Source organism: Tyto alba, unplaced genomic scaffold (genome assembly GCF_018691265.1).
Source record: "Tyto alba isolate M040663 unplaced genomic scaffold, T.alba_DEE_v4.0 Super-Scaffold_30, whole genome shotgun sequence".
NCBI lineage: Eukaryota > Metazoa > Chordata > Aves > Strigiformes > Tytonidae > Tyto > Tyto alba.
The window spans coordinates 4,425,329-4,444,363 of NW_024881305.1; the positions used below are offsets into that span (position 1 = coordinate 4,425,329).

Sequence of the window (19,035 nt, forward strand, 5' to 3'; positions counted from 1 at the left end):
TTGCTACCTACAGCCTGCGATGCTGTGGAGAAAGCCGGCTGGCCTCTTTTGTTCTCTCCTGCGGCCGTGCTGCTGAACGTAGCATCGCTACAAACTGGGGACTAGTGATGAAATATTTTCATTTTGTTTTCCCTTGGCTAGAAAATAGTGATGGGTCAAAGTTGCCTCTTTTTGTGCGTCTGACAGCAGGCTGGTCTGGCAGCGGGGCTGACGGGGGAGTTGTGCTCGGCAGGAGGGAGAGCCCAGAAAGACGGGCAGCCCTGGGGTCGGGCGTTCCCTGGCTGGGGGTCCCTTGCAGCATCGCGGCCACCCCTGACCAGCCAGGGCTGGGCTGTCCTAGGCTCTGCTGCTTTATTTTTCACCGACTTTGTGGAGGTTTTGGTTTCATTGCACCGTGGGGAGGAAGATTTGGGCCACTTAAAAAAGTTTTGCACGATGCATCACTGATGTCCACCCCATTTTAACCCAGTAAAGAACATGCAAAAGGGAAATAAATTACTGCAGCTTATGACAGTTCTGCTGGAAAATATCTCAGTGCCTTCACCCGATCCTGCGCCTTTTGGGGAGTAACTTCAGAAGTGAAATCTGCTCTCTCATGTAGAACTGCTGCGGGCCCGGCTGCGCCCCTGGGGAGCTCCTCATGGCTGGGTGCTGCTTGTGCACGGCTGAGAAGTGCGTGGGTTCCTCCAGCACGAGGAAAGTTGGCAGGGTCCAAGGCATCAACTTTTGGAAAATTTTCTGCTGCTTGGAAGCCCTCCCTCCCTCCCTCCCACTCCGTGTCCACCTGCTCCAGGACCACATGTCCCAAGCTGGAACTGCTCCAGCCCCAAACAAGGGCCCTTGGTCTGCCCAGTCCCACCAGCTCGCCACCGGTGGGGAGGGAGGCTGGGGAGGTGCGGGGGGCACGACTGGCCGTGCGGGGTCCTGGCTCACATCAGAAATGTCCTGGACATTTGGACGGGTCAGTAAAAAATGTAAGTAGGGGATGCAGTGGCTGAATCTGGCTCAACAACGCATTTATACAGAAAATATGTATTTATACTGGAGCACATGGTTGGAAGTGGAGGGTAGCATTAAGGGCACTTGGCCTCCAAGCACCCTGCCAGCACCTTGGACCCCAAAAGGCTCCGCAGCTGCTTTTAGCTCAAATATGTTGTTTCTCAAGGGGAAAGCTACTCTGTGAATGTTGTACTGGAGGGAAGCTGCCTTCCCTGCCTGCTTGTCCCACTCCTGCTTGCAGCCCTTCAGCTGAAGAATGCAAATTGGGAGATGGATCTGAAATATTTGAAATTCTGCCTCTCAATAATTTAATGCTCCATTACCACCCAGGCCTGCTCGAGGCATGTGACTGTTACAAAAGATGCAGCTTGGTGGCTGCAGAGGCCGGGCAGCCTCCCCCCACGTACCCCTGGGTGTCTTATCAGAGAGAAACAAGATAACGTGGCTCATCATTAAGGCTGCCTGGAAGAGCCCTGTGAGCACCCACTAGCCCGGGCCAAAATTTGCTGACCTGAATTATTACTTTTTAATTCTGGCTGGTGAAGGCAGCTCGTGGCATTTCATTGTCTGTTGGGAGGAAAGAGGATAAGATTATAAATTAAAAAAAGCAAAGAGAAGTAAAAGAACATGGGGCAGCAGTGAGCCCAGTGGGGTATTTGACCTGCTTGCCCATGCAAAATGGGGTTATCGTGAGCTGGGCTGAGCCAGAGTCTAACAGGAGAAGGAAGAGAAGATGTAGAAGCAGGTAGATAGAAATACCCGATGGTGTTGGCAGCACCACGCAGCAGCTTCTGCCGCCACCACGGTGCTGGGGCTGCTGCCTTGCCCTGCTGCCAGGGCCCACGGTGCTACCGGCCGGGAGCCAGAAATCAAAATTCTTGGGAGGTAAAAGTCAGCCTGCCCGATTCCGCGGGGCCGAGCGTGGCCGGGAGGTGCCGTGGTGGGATGCCAGGGCCAGGAGTGCCGGCAGACCCCGGCCGGCAGCGCTGCGGGGAGGCAGCGGGGGCATTTCCCAGCTTTTCACGCTGCTGTACTCAGCACCCATCACAGCGCAGTCACCGCCGGCTCTCGCCTGGGTGCCTGGAGGGGGTGCGGGTGTGCAGTGAGCAGCCCTCATTCCCCCCCCCCCAACCCCCGGAGTCTTCCTCCCTCGTTCTGCCTGGGTGCTTGATAGCACAGCACGGCTCCGGTTTGCGGCCTTGTTCGGAGCCTGGGGAAACCACTTGTTTAAAAAAGCTGCGCGAGGGGATGGCGACGGGTTTGCAGCGGACGTGCCGGGGTGCGCAGAGCCAGCGGTCCTGGCCTTGCACGTCTGCTTTGCTCCCCACGCCGGCTGGCGAGGCCACTGGGAGCCAGTCCCCCAGTGCTGGGCAACCCACATCCCTCCTGCCAGCACCCCCAGGGCTGGCAGGGTGCTTTGTCCCCACCACGTGTCCCTGCGGGGTGCAGAGAGGAGAAGCAGCTCGGGGTGGGGAGAGGACGGGACTGAGGTCTGTCAAGAAGCTGGGCGTCATCTTGGGTGTCCTGACACTGGGGACGCGTGGGTGCCTGAGGCCACTGCAGCAGAAAACTGGGGACCACCAGAGCTGGGACAAAGCCTGCAGGGCAGGGCGAGCTGGGATGGGGAGGGGTGGGGGTGGGTGGGTGTGTGTGCATGGGTGTGCGAGCTCCCAGCTGGGCGGGGGGTGTGGGGTGTGGGGGGGGTGGTGGGTCAGCCCTTCCCCGAGGCAACCCCTCTGGTTCACCTCCTAAAAGTGAGCTGATGTGGGAATGGTTTAGCAAACCCTCTGCCCTGGCCCAGGGTGGCAGCCCTGCCTGCTGCCTGCCCACGAGGGCGGAGGGGAATGCCAGAGCCCGGCTTATCTTTTGTCTGGAACAATAGAGGGCTTGGCCCTATTGTTCTACCTTGCACGCCCAACCGGAAAGCCAGTCCCCTGGGGCAGAGGCTTGCACAGGAGTGTGCCTGTCTGCAAGAGGGGATTTATGGGCAGGGACTGGCAGGGCAGTCCTCCCCAGTCCGTGCTGTGTGGTCCCACACGGCCGGCTGTCACCCGTGGGCAGCTCTGCAGGTGAATTTCCAAGTGGGAGAGGCTCGAGACCTTTCCTACTCATTTTTCTTGCCGTGTCACAGAGATTTCAGGAGCTGGAGGGTTAATCTGGAAGAGGTCCCCAGGGCAGGCTATGCCTGGGCAGGCTGGAGGACCCATCTATACCTGCGTGGGCTGCAGCATGGGCAGAGGCAGAGCAGTATTTGCCTTTCTTGGCGGCTCTCGGGCTGTGATTTGAGTCTCCAGGTGCAACACTGGCCTTTGGGCCGCCTCGGATCCGTGGGTCTGTCCTGAGAACTGGGTTGGGGAATGTGCATTTTTGCAGCTGAGGGAGGGGGGTGGGGTGGGGTGGTGTGTGTGTGTGATTTCAAGTAAAGCTGGTACTGGGGGCTGGGTACCGGCCGTGGCTCTTGGTGTAAAGCGGCACAGCCCAGGGGAGCGCGGAGCAAGAGCCCTGCGAGCTCTTGAAGCCAGCTCTGCAAACCACAGCCCCACGGTCCCTTACAGCCTTCTTCCTTCCTTCGCTTAGGGGGGGCAAAGCAAGGCTGACCCGTCCCCATGGGGCTCCCAGCGCCGCCAGCACAGCGGGGTGCTCCTGCGTGTCCCTGCCTGCCCACCCGCGCGGGGGAGCGCGCCGGGACACGGCACGTGGAGGCAGGAGCTGCCAAAGCCCCTCGCTGGAGGGAGCAGGCTTGGGGACCCCCAAGGGAAATTGGGATACAGCGGGGTGGGGCGGGGGGGACAGGTGCCACCGGGCACAAAGAGCCCCTTGTATACTGGCGTGTGCTGCGGGACGCGGGGAGCCCCAGGCTGGCGGGGGGCAGTTGGATACCCCCTTGCAAACGGGGAGGGCTGTTGGCTTCTTGCTGGAGAGCCTCGGCCCTTGTCTGTGCTGTGTTTATGTTGTGCAATGAAAACTATCCTGGTGGGCCAGTAAAAGCTTGTTCCCAAATTTTTCTGCTCCCCCGGGAGGAGAGGAGCCCGGCCAGGAGCTGCTGCACGACCAGGATTTCAGGGGCTTTAGTTCCTCCGAAGTGAGGGGTGAGGGGCGAGCCCAGCCTTGGGGGATGGTCGTGGTTTGGAGGGTCGCTGGTGCTGGATCCCTTGGGTCCTGCAGCTGGTGGGGGTGGTGGGGGGTGTCCCCCACTCCCCAAAGCTTCGGGTTTCTCCCTAAAATGAAATAATGGTAGTAATAAAAAAGGCACAAACCTGACCCCCGCTCCTCCCTCCTGCAGTTTCTCTCTTGGGAGACCCGTGCAGTTAACGTGGCCGGCTGCGAGCCCCGTTGCTGCAGGATGCTGTGGCTCACCCGTGGGGTGCAGGGCAACGGGGAGGGTGGGGGGTGAGCTACCTCCTAAACCCTGAACACAGACACCTGAATCCACTCCCTAAATCAGGGGTAACACCGTGAAAATAGCCGTGGCTTACGCTAATAAGGGGGAGAAGTCAGGCTGAAGGCGTTTTCCTTGGGGTTCTTCATCCAGACTCAGCCAGCCATGACTCTCCTGAGCCGAAGCACAGCAGGAGCGGAGTCAGGGTTGCTGTTAGTGAGGGTGTGATGATTTGGGGCAGATGATGGACGGCTGCTGGCACCAAGCACCCGTCCTTCAGGCTGCCTTTTCTTTCAGAGGGAGGTTGACGATGGCCCTGACGGCTTGCAAGGCAGCTCCCGTCACGCCAGCAAAAAAAAAAAAAAAAAAAAAGAAAAAAAGAAAATCTGTTGCTGAAATGTCAAATGGCCCCAGCAGCTGGAGCTTCCCCCTGCCCTGAATTTGGGCAGCAGCTGGGGAGGGCAAAGTGGCTCCACAGAGCCTTTGTCCCTCTGTGTCCAAGCATGCGACAGCTCGGGTGTAAGGAGCTGTTTGTTGCAGCTCAGGATCCCGCGCAAGGGGAGCCCGAAGGTTTCTGGGGTGCTGCTGGCTGTGGGACGTGGGGCACTGTGGGTGGAAGTGTGTCCCCAGGATTTTTGGCTGCCACCGTGGGCTTGAGTGCCATGTGGGCACTGAGGCTGGCTCCAGGCATCCTTTCAGTGCTCGTGTGTGTGCCCGGCTCACCCGGGGGAACATGAGTGCAAACAAAATGGGATTGCCCCTCATAAATGGGAGGCCCCGCAAAACCTGGGGGCAGCTGGAAAAATAGTGACATAGTGGAAGGTGTAAAATGCCATGAGAAGCTCAAGAGGGGTAGGAGGTGACAGACACCGGCTGATGCCGTGGGCTGCCATGGGATGGACCACGGGGCTGTGCCGAAATCACACCAGGTCCTGTGCCACAAACCTCGCCCATGGTTGCCCTGTGGCACAGTGTGTGGAAAAGGGGTTGGGAAAGTGCTGCCCTCTCCGCAGCCCCGACCCGGGAGATGCAGGGCAGATCACTGTCGAGGCGGGTGAGCCCTGTGTATTTTTTTTTTTTTTTTTTTTTCTCTTCTAAGCAGGAGAGGAAAAGGGTCAGATGTCTTCGCCCCTCCGTCATGCGATAGGAAAGTATTGTTTACGAAGCAGCCGAGTCAAACGTGCCCTCCGCTCTGCCTGGAAACGCTGAGTGAGTGAAATTACACAAAAACGACACTGAGATTGGCCTCTCCGATAAGGCCGAGGGCCGCTTTTGGGTGAGGGAAGGACAGAAACTGCAAAGAAAAAGGAGGGAGATGTGCTAACCGCGCTCCCTCACTGTGCTGTGCCGTGCCGTGCCGGCATCGCCGCGCCGTCCCGCCGGGGCTGGGTGAGTTGTCCCTGTCCTTTGCCTCCCAGCTCTGCTGGCCTCTTGCTACGGGGCTACATCTTTCTTCATTCGCTCAGGGTTTGCGGATTTGAAACATTTCTTTTTCGGAATTGATCATTTGTGGAAAATTGGTTAAACTGGGGAGATGGGGAGAGCCTGTGCTGGGGTGGTGGGAGGGGGTTTGGGGGGAGCCCCAAGGACCTTGTCCGGGTCCGAGGGACCTGGCAGCTCCCCCAAGCTCCCACCAACCCCGGGGACTGTCGGCTGCCGCTGGCACCAGTGGGACCGTGGGCCTGATCCAGCCACCCCAGGTGCTGGTGTGAAGGCTCGGCACCTGTGAGCTGGGCAGGGTTTTTTTTTTGCATCCCGATGAAGCCGTGTGCGAAGGAGAAAACTTGTTGTTAAAATTATTTCTGTTGCAAAAAAAAAAAATAGGAAAGAGTAAATACCTGCTCTTGAGAGTTCCACCCTCCTCATGCTTCCCTTGCTAGCACGCTGCGATATCTCTGTGTTTCAGCAGCCTGTAATGCAGGAGAAGATAGGAAGGGCAGAGGAAAGGGGTGCAATAAGAAGGGAGTCTGAAAATATTTAGACTGTGGGGTTTGCGCTTTTCCCTGGAGAGTTTAGACCTGCAGGGAAGGGGAGTTGCTTCTTTCAGCACTTGTCCCCGGCCGTCCCTGCCTGTGCTGCCGCTTGGACCTGAGCAAGGCCCTCGCCTTGGCTCAGCATCCCCTTCCCCCCTCTGCACGCCTGCACCCCCCCAGCTGCCAGCCCTTTTCTTAAAGATGCTTTCAACACCTTCCCTGGACAAAAAAAAAATCCATCTGCCTGCAAAGCCGGAGACGGGACAAGGAGTTTTTTCCTTATTGATATGTCTTATTGTGTGGAAGAAAAAATCCAAACCATCCTGCAGACTGTCTAGTCTTGAGGCCAGGAAACGGGAATGACCAGCGTGGTCCCCGGCCATCACGTGGGCCGTCGCTGGGATTGTTCCCGTGCCTTCTTCCTCCGAGCTTTGCACGGTTTTAGATAATTCCAGCGCGACGGAGTTTCCTCCGTTTCCCTGATGAGATCATTCCCCGACTAATAAATCTCGCAGCCAGGAAGTTCCACCTGAGGTTCAGTTTAATTTTTCCCCTACTTAAAACTGTCCTATCGCTCATCCCAGTAAAGGAAAAATGTGTTTGGGTTGCGGCTGTGAAGGTGGTGGACCTGTGCCAGTTTACACCCAGGGAAGGATCAGACCTCCTCTTTGTATTTGATTTCATTATCTGGATAGTTATAAAACTACTGGCCGGTTTTTGTCTGCATCCTGACACAGCCAGGCTCACGGGAGGCAGCATCCCTGGATTTTGGGTTGCAGAGGCACGGCCGGGTAGTGGAGGGGGGTCCCAGCAAAGCCCCCATGCTGGGGGGGAGCAGCACAGGCGGGGAGCAGTTGAGTAATCCTTTATGCCAAGACAGGAAAGCATTTTGCAATAATGCGTCCCTCTGCCATCTTGTAAGAAACCAGAGCAAGGTGACAAAAGCCGCCGCAGAAACCCTATGAAATGAGTTAGCAGTAAGCTGGAAATTGTTAGTGAGAGGGGGCATTAGGAGGCTGGGACGTGGCCGGGTTAAAACGTGCACCAGGCTGGATCAAGTGGAGCCAGGTACCCCCAGGGAATATGTTGTGCTCGTCTCGTTATCACGGGAGGCTTTGTTTTCCTGCTCCCACCCGGAGCACCCTGCGTGGCCGGGTCCATCACCCCCTCCTTGGGTCTGGCCGGTCCCTCGGAGCGGGCCCCGGCGCTGCGGGGAGGTGGCAGGGGCAGGGCACAACCCCCGAGGGGGTGAGCTGGATTTCGGCAAGTGAGATTATTAGTCCATGAGATTTAGAAAAGCAGGAGCCGGGACTCTGTGGACTTGAGCTGCCCCCTAAGGACTCGATCTGCTGTAGCTTAGTGCCCGCACGAGCCTTTGGCCTGGGACAACCTACACAGAGCTGGGATCCTCTGGTGTACATAGGTGATGGAGGACATATAGCCACCCTGCTGAACAACCCAGATCCTCTTCTTCCCCCCTGCCACAGCCTGAGAATTCATCTTCTTTTCCCTGTCTTGCAAGTGTTCACTTAAGTGAATTTAGCAATTAATACGGGTTATTTTCTCCCACTTCTCAAGTTTTGAATAGCAGGATTGATTTGATTTCCCCCCGAACCTCTGAAGGGCTTCTCTGCTGGCATGCATCAGAGAGATATGCATTTCATTAGCAGTCCTGGCTACGGCTCGGAGGCCTTTGAAGAAGGAAGGTTGGGTTTTTTTGGGGGTAGAATTAGTAAATGCTCTGCTAGCTGGTTGTAATTGCTTTAGGGTTAAATCTTCCAAGTGCCGTGCAGTAATAGGAGACCTGCATCACTGCTTTTCATCTTAGTAGATGGTGAATTGATGCTTCCCCCCCCGCCGCAAAAAATGAGCCGTAACGTGGCAGCGCTGAGGCTGCAGCAATAGGAACTCATCCAAGGGTGAAGAGGAGATATCCCCACGTGGCGGGGCACCAGGATGGGGGTCCCATGCCTGTTGGCGAGGGGACAGAGGGAACCTGGGTGGAAAATGGGGTGCTCGGGGCAGCACGTGCAGAGGGGTGACCCCCTAACTCCTGCGCCAGCCATTCCTGGGAATTTCCGTGATGCCGGCGCTCTCACCAGAGCATCACCCTTTGCTCTGACCCCATAGAGATGCTTCTGGGCACCATTATCCTTCTGGGGGGAGAGAAATTGCCTTCGGGGAACTGCTGGTGGATGGAGGTTGGACAAAGACCAGTCTGTTTTGTGCGGACAGTGGGAAATCCCAGCTCCTGCTGATGCCAGAGATTTCCCCATGGGACCCCAAGTCTTGCCAGGGTGGAGAGGGGCAGTTGGGGTCTGGGGGGGGGTCCCTCTGAGATGGCGAAGCAGCCGTCAGCTACTGTTGGGCAGGACGTGCCCGGCACCTCACGTGGGCATCATCCTGCCCGTGGCAGGTTTTAGCACGCAGGTGCCAGGCTGCTGCACAGCTCTGCGCTTGCTGGGCGCTTACTGCTGCCCCTCTGCCCCTTGGGGCATTACCCTCGCCAAATCCCCCCTCCCCGCCTGCCAAAGATCTCCCTTCTCGGCATTGATTTTGCAGCTTTTCCGGCAACCTGAGCTCTCAGCAGCCTTCTGGGCAGATGGAGGTTGCGGCTTTCCGTAGGAGCGCCGCTGACAGGTAAGATGTTGAAAACGCGGCATTGGAGGATGCGTAAAGCGTTGGTTGGCGCTCCCCAACCCCCCCACACCACCCCCCCCAAAACGCGGAGCGTTTCCGTTGCTGCAGCACCCTGGTTTGTGGGGCAGCACGGGTGGGTGCGCGCCTGTGACGCAGCCCCGTGGGGGGACACGTGTCCCACGAGCCACGGATCTGAGTGGCTGCTGTCCGTCCGGGACACGTGGAGCCGTGGCTCTCGCGTGGCGACAGCGTTTCTGGGCCCAAATGCGTTCAGCGTCCAGATGCCTTCTGGGTTTAAAACCTGCTTTTTTTCGGAAGCAGGAGACCTCGAGGTCTGGCGCTTTCTGCCCCGTTTTACCTGCAGCGCGTAGCCAACGTGTTGGCGGTCCCCGTCCATCCACGGCTGGGGGTGCATCCCCCGCAGCCGCCTGCTTTCGCCTTCCCAGGGAATAACCCACTGTCACGGGATGCTCTGCATCCCCAGGGAGGGGATGGCAGCTCCGTGAACTTCCCCCAGCCGGGGCCATTCGCCTCGGCTGTCCCTGGCCATCCCTGCCCGGGCACGGCGGAGGAAGCCATCCATTCTTTTATGTGCGAAGGCACGCCGGGCGGAAACAGTTGGAAACAGCTCCGAAAGGACATTCCAAGTCTGGCAGGAAAGCGGCCCGCTCGTCTGGCAGGAGATGGGCTATTGTCTGTGCCGGTGGCCGGCCGGGATTCCTTGGGTCCTGCTTGGAAGAAGAAAACGTCCGTGTGTGCCTTATTTTTTCCTCTACCCTCTCTCTGGAGGGGGTGCCGGGGGCTGTGAACGCTGCACGTGGCTGGTGCGTGCACAACGGTTGTGTCGTGCTGCCCCGGTGCTCGTCGGCATCACTGTGTTTGCTCCTACAGTGTTTTCCCCCCTCGGGTTTTTGCCGTGTGTGTTTTTCCCCAGGTTGGGTTGGTTACCCGGACCATGGTGGGAGGATGTGGCTGTGGGACGAGTGGCCGCGTGCTGCTCGGACGGGTGGATTTGTCGGGGGAGGGCTGGGTACCACACTGGGCTCCTGAAGGGACGAGTCTGTCGTAACGCATGAGCTGACAGCTCTCTGCTGTAACTGTGGAAAGAGAGGAAAACAAAAGCCCCACGAACTTCCCCTGCTGCCCTGGTCAACCTGATGGGCAGGCGGGGGCAAGATCAGCTCAAAAATCTGGGCAGCCCTGCTCCCCCAGCCAACCTCTGGCTGCTCTCCCTGAGTTCCCCTTCTGCAGGAGCCCTTTGCTGTCCCCTGGGGTGGGATCAGCCCCGAGTCGAGGGGCAGGATTAGCCCCGAGACAGGCCACGCTGCGGCACGGGGCAGGGGTGTGGGACCATTCCTGCACTCGCATCCTCTCCCAGGACCGGTGAGCGGCTCTTCCTTGCACCCCGGCAGCGCAGGAGACTTTGTGTATTTGTGGCTTTCTGGGCTCCTGCGCTCCCTTGTGTCTTTGCAAAAAGCTTGGGTTTCACCTAACCTCAGCACCTGCTTTTCCCTGCCTGAGCCCCAGGCAGACCTCGCCCTGCTTTCGGGCAGTCTCGCCTGCCAACCTTCCCCTCCAGCCACCCTGCGAGCAGAAACCCTTTTCTTATGACTGCAGGCAGGATCTGCTGCCAGGAGAAAGCCTGGTCCAGCCAGCACCACACCTTTGCCAGGGAGTTTTTGGGCTTTTCTTCCCCTTCCTGCTTTGTGATGGTGGGGGGGTGATGCCGGCACCCCCCTTCTCTGCAAAGCCAGAGCCCGCACAGGTGATCGGGAAGATGCTCTGGGTGCCGGGGGGGGGGTGGTCTTGGCATCTCGCCGGTGCTCCCCGAGCTGCTGCGGTGCTGGGCAGGGTGGGGGCTTGCTGGCACCTCGGCCCCCCTGGCCATTCGAGCTGGTCTGCTGCCATACAAATGGGGCAGATAGGATCGGCTGGCAGGCAGGAAGGGTGGCACGGCCACGGGGAGAATTGCAGGACGTGCCGTTTAGGGACACAAATGGAGAAAGAAAAGCTGTCGCCATCCCAAAAATCTCAGCTCTTGGACTTGCCGGGCTGGAGTTTGGAGGAAAGGTGAGCACAGTGGTGCCTGCACAGTATGGGCATTTTAGGGCTTTGGTGCTTGTGAGATGAGCCCCACTCCTGCTCCACAAAATGCTGTGCCGGGAGGAAGGAGCCTCATGGGTCCCGGGTCCCTCACCGAGGACTCGTGGCTTCCCGGCGGATCCGTTTTGGTCCTCCAGGCTGGCACTGTCACATCTCAACGCCATTCCCTCACTTCCCCTACGCCCTGTGTTAAATGGGAAACATTAAAGGCGAAGATCTGTTACACTCCCTGTGCCAAGGCAATTGTTCCCATCCCTATTGTCTGCCCCAGGCAGCCCCGGAGCCCAGCACCTGAGCCCACAGCACAGGGCTGCCGCGGGAACCTGTAACAAGATAACGGCGCCGTTTTCTTCTTTTTCTTCTCTTTTTTTTTTTTTTTTTTGTTCAGCAAACCATATAATAAATCCACAATGAAGCCCCTTTCAAACAGGCCCCTATTAAAGTACTGTCCCCGTTTTAAGAGTAAACTTCCAGTGGCACTGGGAGGTGAAGTACAATAGGAATGTGACCTGCTGGAGGAGTGGGACTTTGCTTTTGTGCGTGTTTCAAACCGGTGGCATCGCTCTGTGCTGCAGCGTTACTGCTGCTGCCCCACCGCCTGGGCTGCCCCGGGCTGGGCAGCATCCCAGCTGCAGGGAGAGGGGGCAAACTGTAACAGGGATGCGCTGAGCAGGGCTTTTTTTTTTTTTTTTTTTTTCCTTTAAAAAACCAAACCCAAACAAATAAGGCTGGAAGGAGGGAGCAGCTGTGCACCCACACCTGCAGGTCCTGAGTTAGGAAAGCGCCCGGAGCAAGGTGCTGCAGGTGCCGTGCGTTGGTGCCTCAGTTTCCCCACCTGTAGCACATTGAGAGCACGGGCTCCGGGGCAGCCTCGTGGGGCAAACCCTACCCCCCGTGGGTTGCTGGAGTTGGCAGAGCCGTGGGCACGGCTTCCCGCTGGCTGCCTGCCATCACCGCGCCGCCGCCGAGCGGGGCCGGTTCCTTCCTCCCCGGCCGAGGCGTGCCGAAGGCTGGCGGTGGGTTTGTGGGTGGCTGCTGGCCGTGCCCGGGTTGCCCTCCCTGCCAGCGGGCTGGCCAAGGTGAGCCGGGGGCAGGAAGGGGCGACGCGGGCGGTGCCGCAGGATGCGGCAGATACCGGGCGATGCCGACGGCGGGAGGAAGCCCGCCGGCCCGGTGAGTGCGATGGTTTGTTCGGCGGAGGGCAAGGGAACTGAGATTAAAAAAAGCCCCGCTAAGATCAGAAAGGCTGGCGCGCACAGTGCCCTATTGTGGAGCTGTCACACTTCCCTTTACTTTATTGCTTTTGTCCAACACCCTATTGTTCCACTTCCTTTTGTCCCCTATTCACAGCCCTGGCTTTTCATTACCCAGCCGGCCTTGTTGTTTTCGTTTCTTTTGTTTGAAGTTCCTGAGAGGAAGGTTTTATTTTCAGCGGTTTGATTAATTCGCAGCTTGAGCTGGGCTTTGTTTGTTATGTAATTGCTGCCCTGAGTTGGGCAGCCCGGCTCAGCACCCCCCTCCCCAGCTCACAGCCCCAGCCCTGATTTAGGGTGGTCCTGACGAGCCACTGGGATGTGGGGAGGCGAGAGGGAGCAGAGCACTGGGGTCCTGGTTGTGCGGTGCCAGAGCTCAGGCAGGATGCTCTCCCCTTCCCACCTCAGCAGCCCCTGTGGTCCCTCAACCCGGATTCTGGCTCCCAGCAGTGGCCGGTGAATATCCCTTCCTTAACAGCCTCCTTTTTCCCATTATTCCTCCCTGGAAAGTGAGCTTCGGGAAGGTAATATTTGTTCCTGTTCTTGCTGTGCAGCGTGAGTGTTGTTGGCCCTGAGAAGGCAAATCCTTGCGAGCACGGCTGCAGAGGTGACAGAGGGACACATCACAGCTCGCTGCCACTTCTGTGGTGTCCGGCGAGCGGCTGGCAGCACTGGGAGTTGGACTGGCACCCGTGGCCGTGCTGGTGAAGGCAGGGAGAGCCTTTTTCTGGGGCCAGCCCTTTGCTCTGGCTGGGGCTTGGCCGGTCCCAGCCCTGCGCCGTGCCGGGGACTCCCGGAGGAGCGATTCTGGTGGCCGTCCCAGCCATTGTTCGGTGGGGCCAGGATTTCCATTTCCGTCGGAGCGGGAAACCTGCCTGCCGCCCTGCCAGCTTTCTAGGGACGGCTTCTGGGGCGGTGCAGGGGGGGGGAGCAGCTCGTGAGCCGAGAGCCGGGGACCCCTGGGGTGCTGGCTCGGGTTTGGCACGGCTCTCTGCCGCGGTGAGCCGTGGGCTGCTCTCTGCCAGGCTGCTGGGTGAAGCACAAAGGCACGTGCTCCTGTGGGCCCTAAATCCCATCCCTCTAGGTCGCTTTCTTTAGGGCTTTGCTTTGCTGCTCCATTCCCTTCACAGCCCAAAGTGGGAAGGGCTTGTTTCCCTTCTGGCCATCTAGTCCCAAATCTGAAAAAACCTGAGTGCAGAAAGCCAGGAACCAAGAGCTCAGCTTCACCAAGCCACGGCAAAAAAAGCGAGACCACTGCCTCCGTGAAAACAGCAGTACAGGGCCAGGCTGGGAAAAAGGGTGCCCATGGCCAGGGGGGTTGCCCCATGGCTCTGCTGATGTCCCTGTCACCCCTTAGGATGTCCATGAGGAGCCCTGTTTCTCCCCACCTGGAGCTCAATGGAGCGGGCAGCATGGTGAACTGCAGCATCAAGACAGAGGAGAAGAAGGAGGGCAGCTACGAGTCCCCGCCGGGGGCTGCCCCCAGCACCGAACCCCGTCCCAATGACCCTCCGGGGCCACCGCCGAGGGAGGGCACCGACCCCCAGGCCCTGCCACAGGTGGGTCCCGTGGCTGTGACAAACACTGGCCCTGGCCGGGGTCCCGCCGGGCTGGCAGAGCATCGCAGCCATCCCAGCTCCGGACCTGGGCTCTGTCTCCTGGCAGAGGCGGGGGTTGCTATTTCCCTGGGTGATTATTCCTCATCCCGAGGAAATGAAGCTGAAACCTGAGGCTTCCCCAAGGCTCTCTGGCCGTTGTTGATGCTCTCGGGTCAGCCCTGGGATTTGAGTGCTTCGCCTTCAGTGTGGAGCCCTCCCACAGCCACTTCCAGGCATCCTCTGTGTTTTCAGCCTCCCTTTTTAATTGCTCTTGGGTTTTCTCTCCCCGTGACCAGCAGCCTCAGCCCTCCTGCTCGCTGTGCAGCCTCCCAGGGGGGACAGGGCTCAGAGGAGGCGGGCAGTCTAAATAAATAGTAGAAGCATCCAGCAAACAAGTCTTTATGGCGTGAAGAGCAACGATGCTCTCAAGCTGGGTGGGGGGCAAGGTGCCTGTCAGAGTGCGGCCCGGCAGTCGGCTGGGCTGGTTCAAAGCATCCCACTGGCCCAGCATGTCCTGCCCCGAGACCTGGGGACGTTCCCGTCCGTGGGAGCGGGAGCTGAGTAACGCTGTGTGTGTCACAGGAATCCCGCTCGCCCGCCGGCGATGCGCTGGAGCCCAGGCGCTCTGCCTTCGAGCCGGCCGTCAGTGGCCAGGAGAAGCTGGACTTCAACAAGAACTTGAAGGAGGGTAAGAAAGGTTTCCGAGTGGCCTCTTGGACCCGCTCCCCACTCCTTTTGGGCCCCCCTCAGTATTTTTTCCAAAGGTGTGGGATGGGATGAGCCACCCCATGCCATGGTGCGGAGCCTCAGGCTGTGCTCACCTGGCTGTCCTCTCCCTGTCCCTGCCGGTGCGGACAGTGATGCCGACCATCGAGAAGTTACTGTCCAGTGACTGGAAGGAGCGGCTGCTGGGCCGAAACACTGCCGAGTCCAAGGAAGTGAAAGGTGAGGTTCTCGCCCTGTCTTCCCTCCTGTACCCTGTGCCCGGGCAGCCTGGGCTGGAAACACAGCATTTCCCACCACAGGAGAGGAGATATGCCTGCAAGTGTGTGTATTTAATAGGGTTTTGTAGGTTTTTTTAACCAAAATGTTAATTTGATTTTTATGTGGGGGGTGAGCATCCCCGGTGAGAGCTTGCCCTCTGCACAGAAGGGATGGTTCAGCACATGGGCATCTTTATGCTCCCCATGCATCGCCCACCAGCACCCACCGGTGGTGGTGATGCTGTTCACCCTCCCCAAGCCGCTAACCCGCAGATTTCTTCCAGGAACCCAGGAGAGCCTGGCAGAGAAGGAGCTCCAGTTACTTGTCATGATCAACCAGCTGTCCACGCTGCGGGACCAGCTCCTGACAGCCCACTCGGAGCAGAAGAACATGGCCGCGATGCTCTTCGAGAAGCAGCAGCAGCAGATGGAGCTGGCACGGCAGCAGCAAGAGCAGGTGGGCTCGGGTCCCAGTGGGCAACCTGCTCGGGGGAAACGTTTGCCAGGGCCTGTCCTTCCCTTTAGGGATCCCTTTGGGATCTGCTGGCTGCGGGTGCAGGATCAGGACAGGTCCCCCTGGGAGTGGTGAGGAGGTGGCTTTGGCATCGAGGGGCAGAGGGACTTCACTGAAACCCTCTTGTTTACTGTGTCCATCCTAAAAGACTCCCCATCTTGCTCCATGGCGCTTGGGAGGACAAGGGCGAAAGGAGATGGGAATTGCAGTCCTTAAAATAATTAAACCGCACTGGGTCCTTCCTGACTGTGCTCTCTTTGCTCTTTGAACACCTATTTTTCCTCTCCGGTGGCCAATATGATGCTAAGGGCAGGGGTGACACCCCCAGCATACCCCAGGGTGGGGGTGACACTGTCCCTCCTAGCCCATTTCTCTCCCCGTGCCCTTCGAGGTGGCTTAGGGGCAGCTCAGCCACCCCCTGCCAGCCCTCCCCACGGTCCTCAGGACCCTCTGCAGCCCCCTCATCTCCGTTTTGCTGCTGTTGGGCAGCTCATGCCGGGCTGTAGCCCCGCCGGGGCCAGCTCGGTGCTGCCCTGGATGCCGCTGAGCCTTGCTGTCTCCCCTCTGCCAGATTGCCAAGCAGCAGCAGCAGCTCATCCAGCAGCAGCACAAAATCAACCTGCTGCAGCAACAGATCCAGGTAAAGGTGGGGGTACACCTCCTTGTGTCCCCCTTCCCGGGGCTGGGTGATTGCAGCCCCTTCATCTGCCGGGCTTGTGCCCCCTCCCGGGGCTGGGCAAGGGGATGGCACCCACCTGCCGTATCCCGCAGCGGTTACCTGGTCTCTCTGCTTCTCTCCCCCTCTTCCCTCCAGCAGGTCAACATGCCTTATGTCATGATTCCCGCCTTCACCCCCAGCCACCAACCTCTCCCTGTCGCTCCTGACTCCCAGTTAGCGCTGCCCATCCAGCCCATCCCCTGCAAACCAGGTGAGCGGAGTCCCCCGGGGACTGCCCCAACCCTGTGGGGTGGCTTTGTCCCCCAACCCCTCTCCCTCTGCTCCCCGCAGTGGAATACCCAGTGCAGCTGCTGCACAGCCCCCCTCCTCCCACGCTGAAGAGACCCGCCGGCTCGGGCCACCTCCAGATGCAGGTACAGCCCCAAAGCACCTCCATCCCCCGGACTGGGGTGCCGGAGGGGCTGCGCTTCGCCTTCACCTCCCCTCTGTCGCAGGAGACCTCACAGCCGCTGAACCTGACGGCGAAACCCAAAGGTTCCGACCTCCCCAGTGCCTCCAGCTCGCCCAGTTTGAAGTTAAGCAGCTGCCAGTCCCTCACGCCGAGTCACGGGGCCACCAGGGACCTGCAGACCAGCCCGTCCAACCTGCCTCTGGGTGGGTCCCCAAGTGCTTTCACTGATGGATGGTCCCGTGCCCTCCCCCTGGCCACCTCCCGGAGACAGGGGACATCTCTGCTCCCCCCGGGGTGACCTGGGTGGGCACCTTCTGCTCTGTGCCACCCGTTTGGGGCCCTCAGTTGTGATTGCAGGGGTGGGGTGGGGTGCCAGAAGAGCGGGTGCTGGTGCTGATGGGTGCCCGTGCCGCTGTCCTGCCAGGGTTTCTGGGCGAAGGCGACGCCATCACCAAAGCCATCCAGGACGCGCGGCAGCTGCTGCACGGCCACAGCGGAGCCATGGAGGGATCGCTGAGCCACCCCTACCGCAAGGTGAGGGGGTGCCCGATGGGTCGTCACCGTCCCCCTCTCCGACCCCACTGCCAGCAGCCGGAGCTGGGACTGCACCCACGGGCGGGCTCCTTGGCTTGGAGCCCGGCTCCCGACTCTCCGCTCTCCCACAGGACCACGTCGGGATTGATTCTTCCCCAGTGAAGGAGCGGATGGAGGAGACCCCTGCCCACCGGCTGGACGAGGCTCTGTTGACCTGTGAGATGGATGGTAAGGATGGCTGAAAGCATCGCAGTGTGACCCCCTCCCCAGCTTGCTTCTTCCTCTGGCTCCTGACCTCAGCCAGGGTTTCCCTCGCAGGCTCACGGCACTTCCCCGAGTCCAGGAACAACAACCACATCAAGCGGCCCATGAACGCCTTCATGGTGTGGGCGAAGGATGAGAGGAGGAAGATTTTGCAAGCCTTCCCAGACATGCACAACTCCAGCATCAGCAAGATCCTGGGTGAGTGCTGGGGGCTGGTGGCGGGGGGTTGGAGGAGGACACCCCCCTCTCTGCTTCCCCGTGGAGCGGGGAGAAGCGCTGCTCGCTCCGCTTGTCCTCACCCACCCGCGTCGGGGTGATGCCCATCGGGATGATGCTACCCCCTGTTGTAGCATCTCTCTTGGAGGCGCCTGTAGCAGCGTGGGCCTCATCCAGCCAATGTCCCATGCCCCGCCGACAGCAGTGGTCCTGCTGAGGCTCTTGGTCGCCCCAGCCCTTCCCCACGGCCACGTCGCTATTAAAAGCGAGCGGTGTGGTCACCAGCGAGCCCGTCCAAAGGGCCGGGAGTGAGCGTGCAGCGGTGCAATGCGGCCGTGCCGTGGGTTCCCTCCAACACCTGCACCTCGCTCTGCCACGGGCTCGTTTTAGCAGCTCTGCTCATGAAAGGGAAAACAAAAACAAAAACAAAAAAAAAAAAAAACAACCAACAAACCAAACAAAACCGAGGCAACCGCCAAGCTTTTCCCTTTGAAGGAACGCGTGGGCAGGATCTGCTCCGCTTACCTCTTGTGGCTGGGGGGGGCAAGGGGACCAGGAGCAGGCGTGCTGCGGTGAGCTGCTTGCTGTCACGGTAGATGTCCGTGGCTTTAAATAGCTGGTGGGGTTCTGCCCAGCGAGCTGGGGCCGCTCGCTGCTCGAGGGGTGCGAATTTAGCAGGTGGAGACCTGCAGATGGACGAGTGGTCCAGAGGCGGTATGCACCCAGCCTGGGGGGGTTTGGTTCCTGAAATGTGAGTCTGAGCCAGTGCAAGGGACTGAGCTCGTGGGGAAGGAACTGGTGGAGGACAGTGTGGGCAAAGGGCTCGCATGCCTCCGTGCCTCAGTTTACCTGGGCCACCTGGCTCGTGGTACGGGTGTGGGAGGTGGAGCTCCCTGAGGGAACTGGGCCACGCTGGTGGGTGAAGGACACCTGAGAAAGGGGAATGTGGGGAGTCACAGGAGCATTTAGGTGAGGGGGGGCTGTCTCTGGAGCTCCCCAGCCCAAAGCCCTGCTCAGAGCCCGGCTAACTCCATAATCCCAGCAGGATGCTCAGGGCTGTGTCATGTTGACTGTTGAACATCTCCAAGGATGTTGAGGATCTCCAGATATCTCCAGCTTGTCCATCTTTCTCCCAAACTGGACGCTGGTCTGGCTGCAGCCTCCCAGGTGCTGAGCTGTGGGGATTAATCCCTTCTCTCCACCAACCTGGCCCCGAGCCCCTCTCGCAGCCCAGCAGCCTTTGTGCTGTGCCCGGCTTTGCCCTCCTGCCCGGGGTGTTGGTGGCAATGACAATAAAGGTCAGCCAGTGGGGGAATGTGAGTCACACGCCGGCACAGCCTATTTTAGCTGCAGCACCTGCTCCCCGTACCTTGGAGGGGCTGGAAAGCCGTGGCCCGAGAGGTGCCAGGGGAAGGTCAGGGCTGGGGACCTGTTCCTGATGTGCGGGGA

At 59.4% G+C, this 19,035-nt stretch overlaps 1 protein-coding gene across 6 annotated transcripts in view; it reads left to right on the top strand.

Moving 5' to 3' along the window:
- Positions 1 to 19,035, top strand: part of SOX13 (SRY-box transcription factor 13) — a 40,332-nt gene that overhangs the window by 20,486 nt on the left and 811 nt on the right. For 3 of the 6 annotated variants that reach the window (XM_042800285.1, XM_042800287.1, XM_042800284.1), the window contains exons 2-12: positions 13,705 to 13,906; positions 14,528 to 14,633; positions 14,804 to 14,890; positions 15,213 to 15,385; positions 16,014 to 16,082; positions 16,257 to 16,371; positions 16,452 to 16,534; positions 16,616 to 16,775; positions 16,997 to 17,106; positions 17,238 to 17,334; positions 17,425 to 17,568. In XM_042800285.1, the coding sequence (XP_042656219.1) occupies positions 13,706 to 13,906; positions 14,528 to 14,633; positions 14,804 to 14,890; positions 15,213 to 15,385; positions 16,014 to 16,082; positions 16,257 to 16,371; positions 16,452 to 16,534; positions 16,616 to 16,775; positions 16,997 to 17,106; positions 17,238 to 17,334; positions 17,425 to 17,568 (1,345 nt within the window). In that variant the 5' untranslated portion in view covers position 13,705. Of the gene's footprint in view, positions 1 to 5,480; positions 5,588 to 5,714; positions 5,768 to 8,913; positions 8,992 to 13,704; positions 13,907 to 14,527; positions 14,634 to 14,803; positions 14,891 to 15,212; positions 15,386 to 16,013; positions 16,083 to 16,256; positions 16,372 to 16,451; positions 16,535 to 16,615; positions 16,776 to 16,996; positions 17,107 to 17,237; positions 17,335 to 17,424; positions 17,569 to 19,035 lie in introns of those variants that run through there. The other 3 variants (XM_042800282.1, XM_042800283.1, XM_042800286.1) reach the window with 3 other exon arrangements.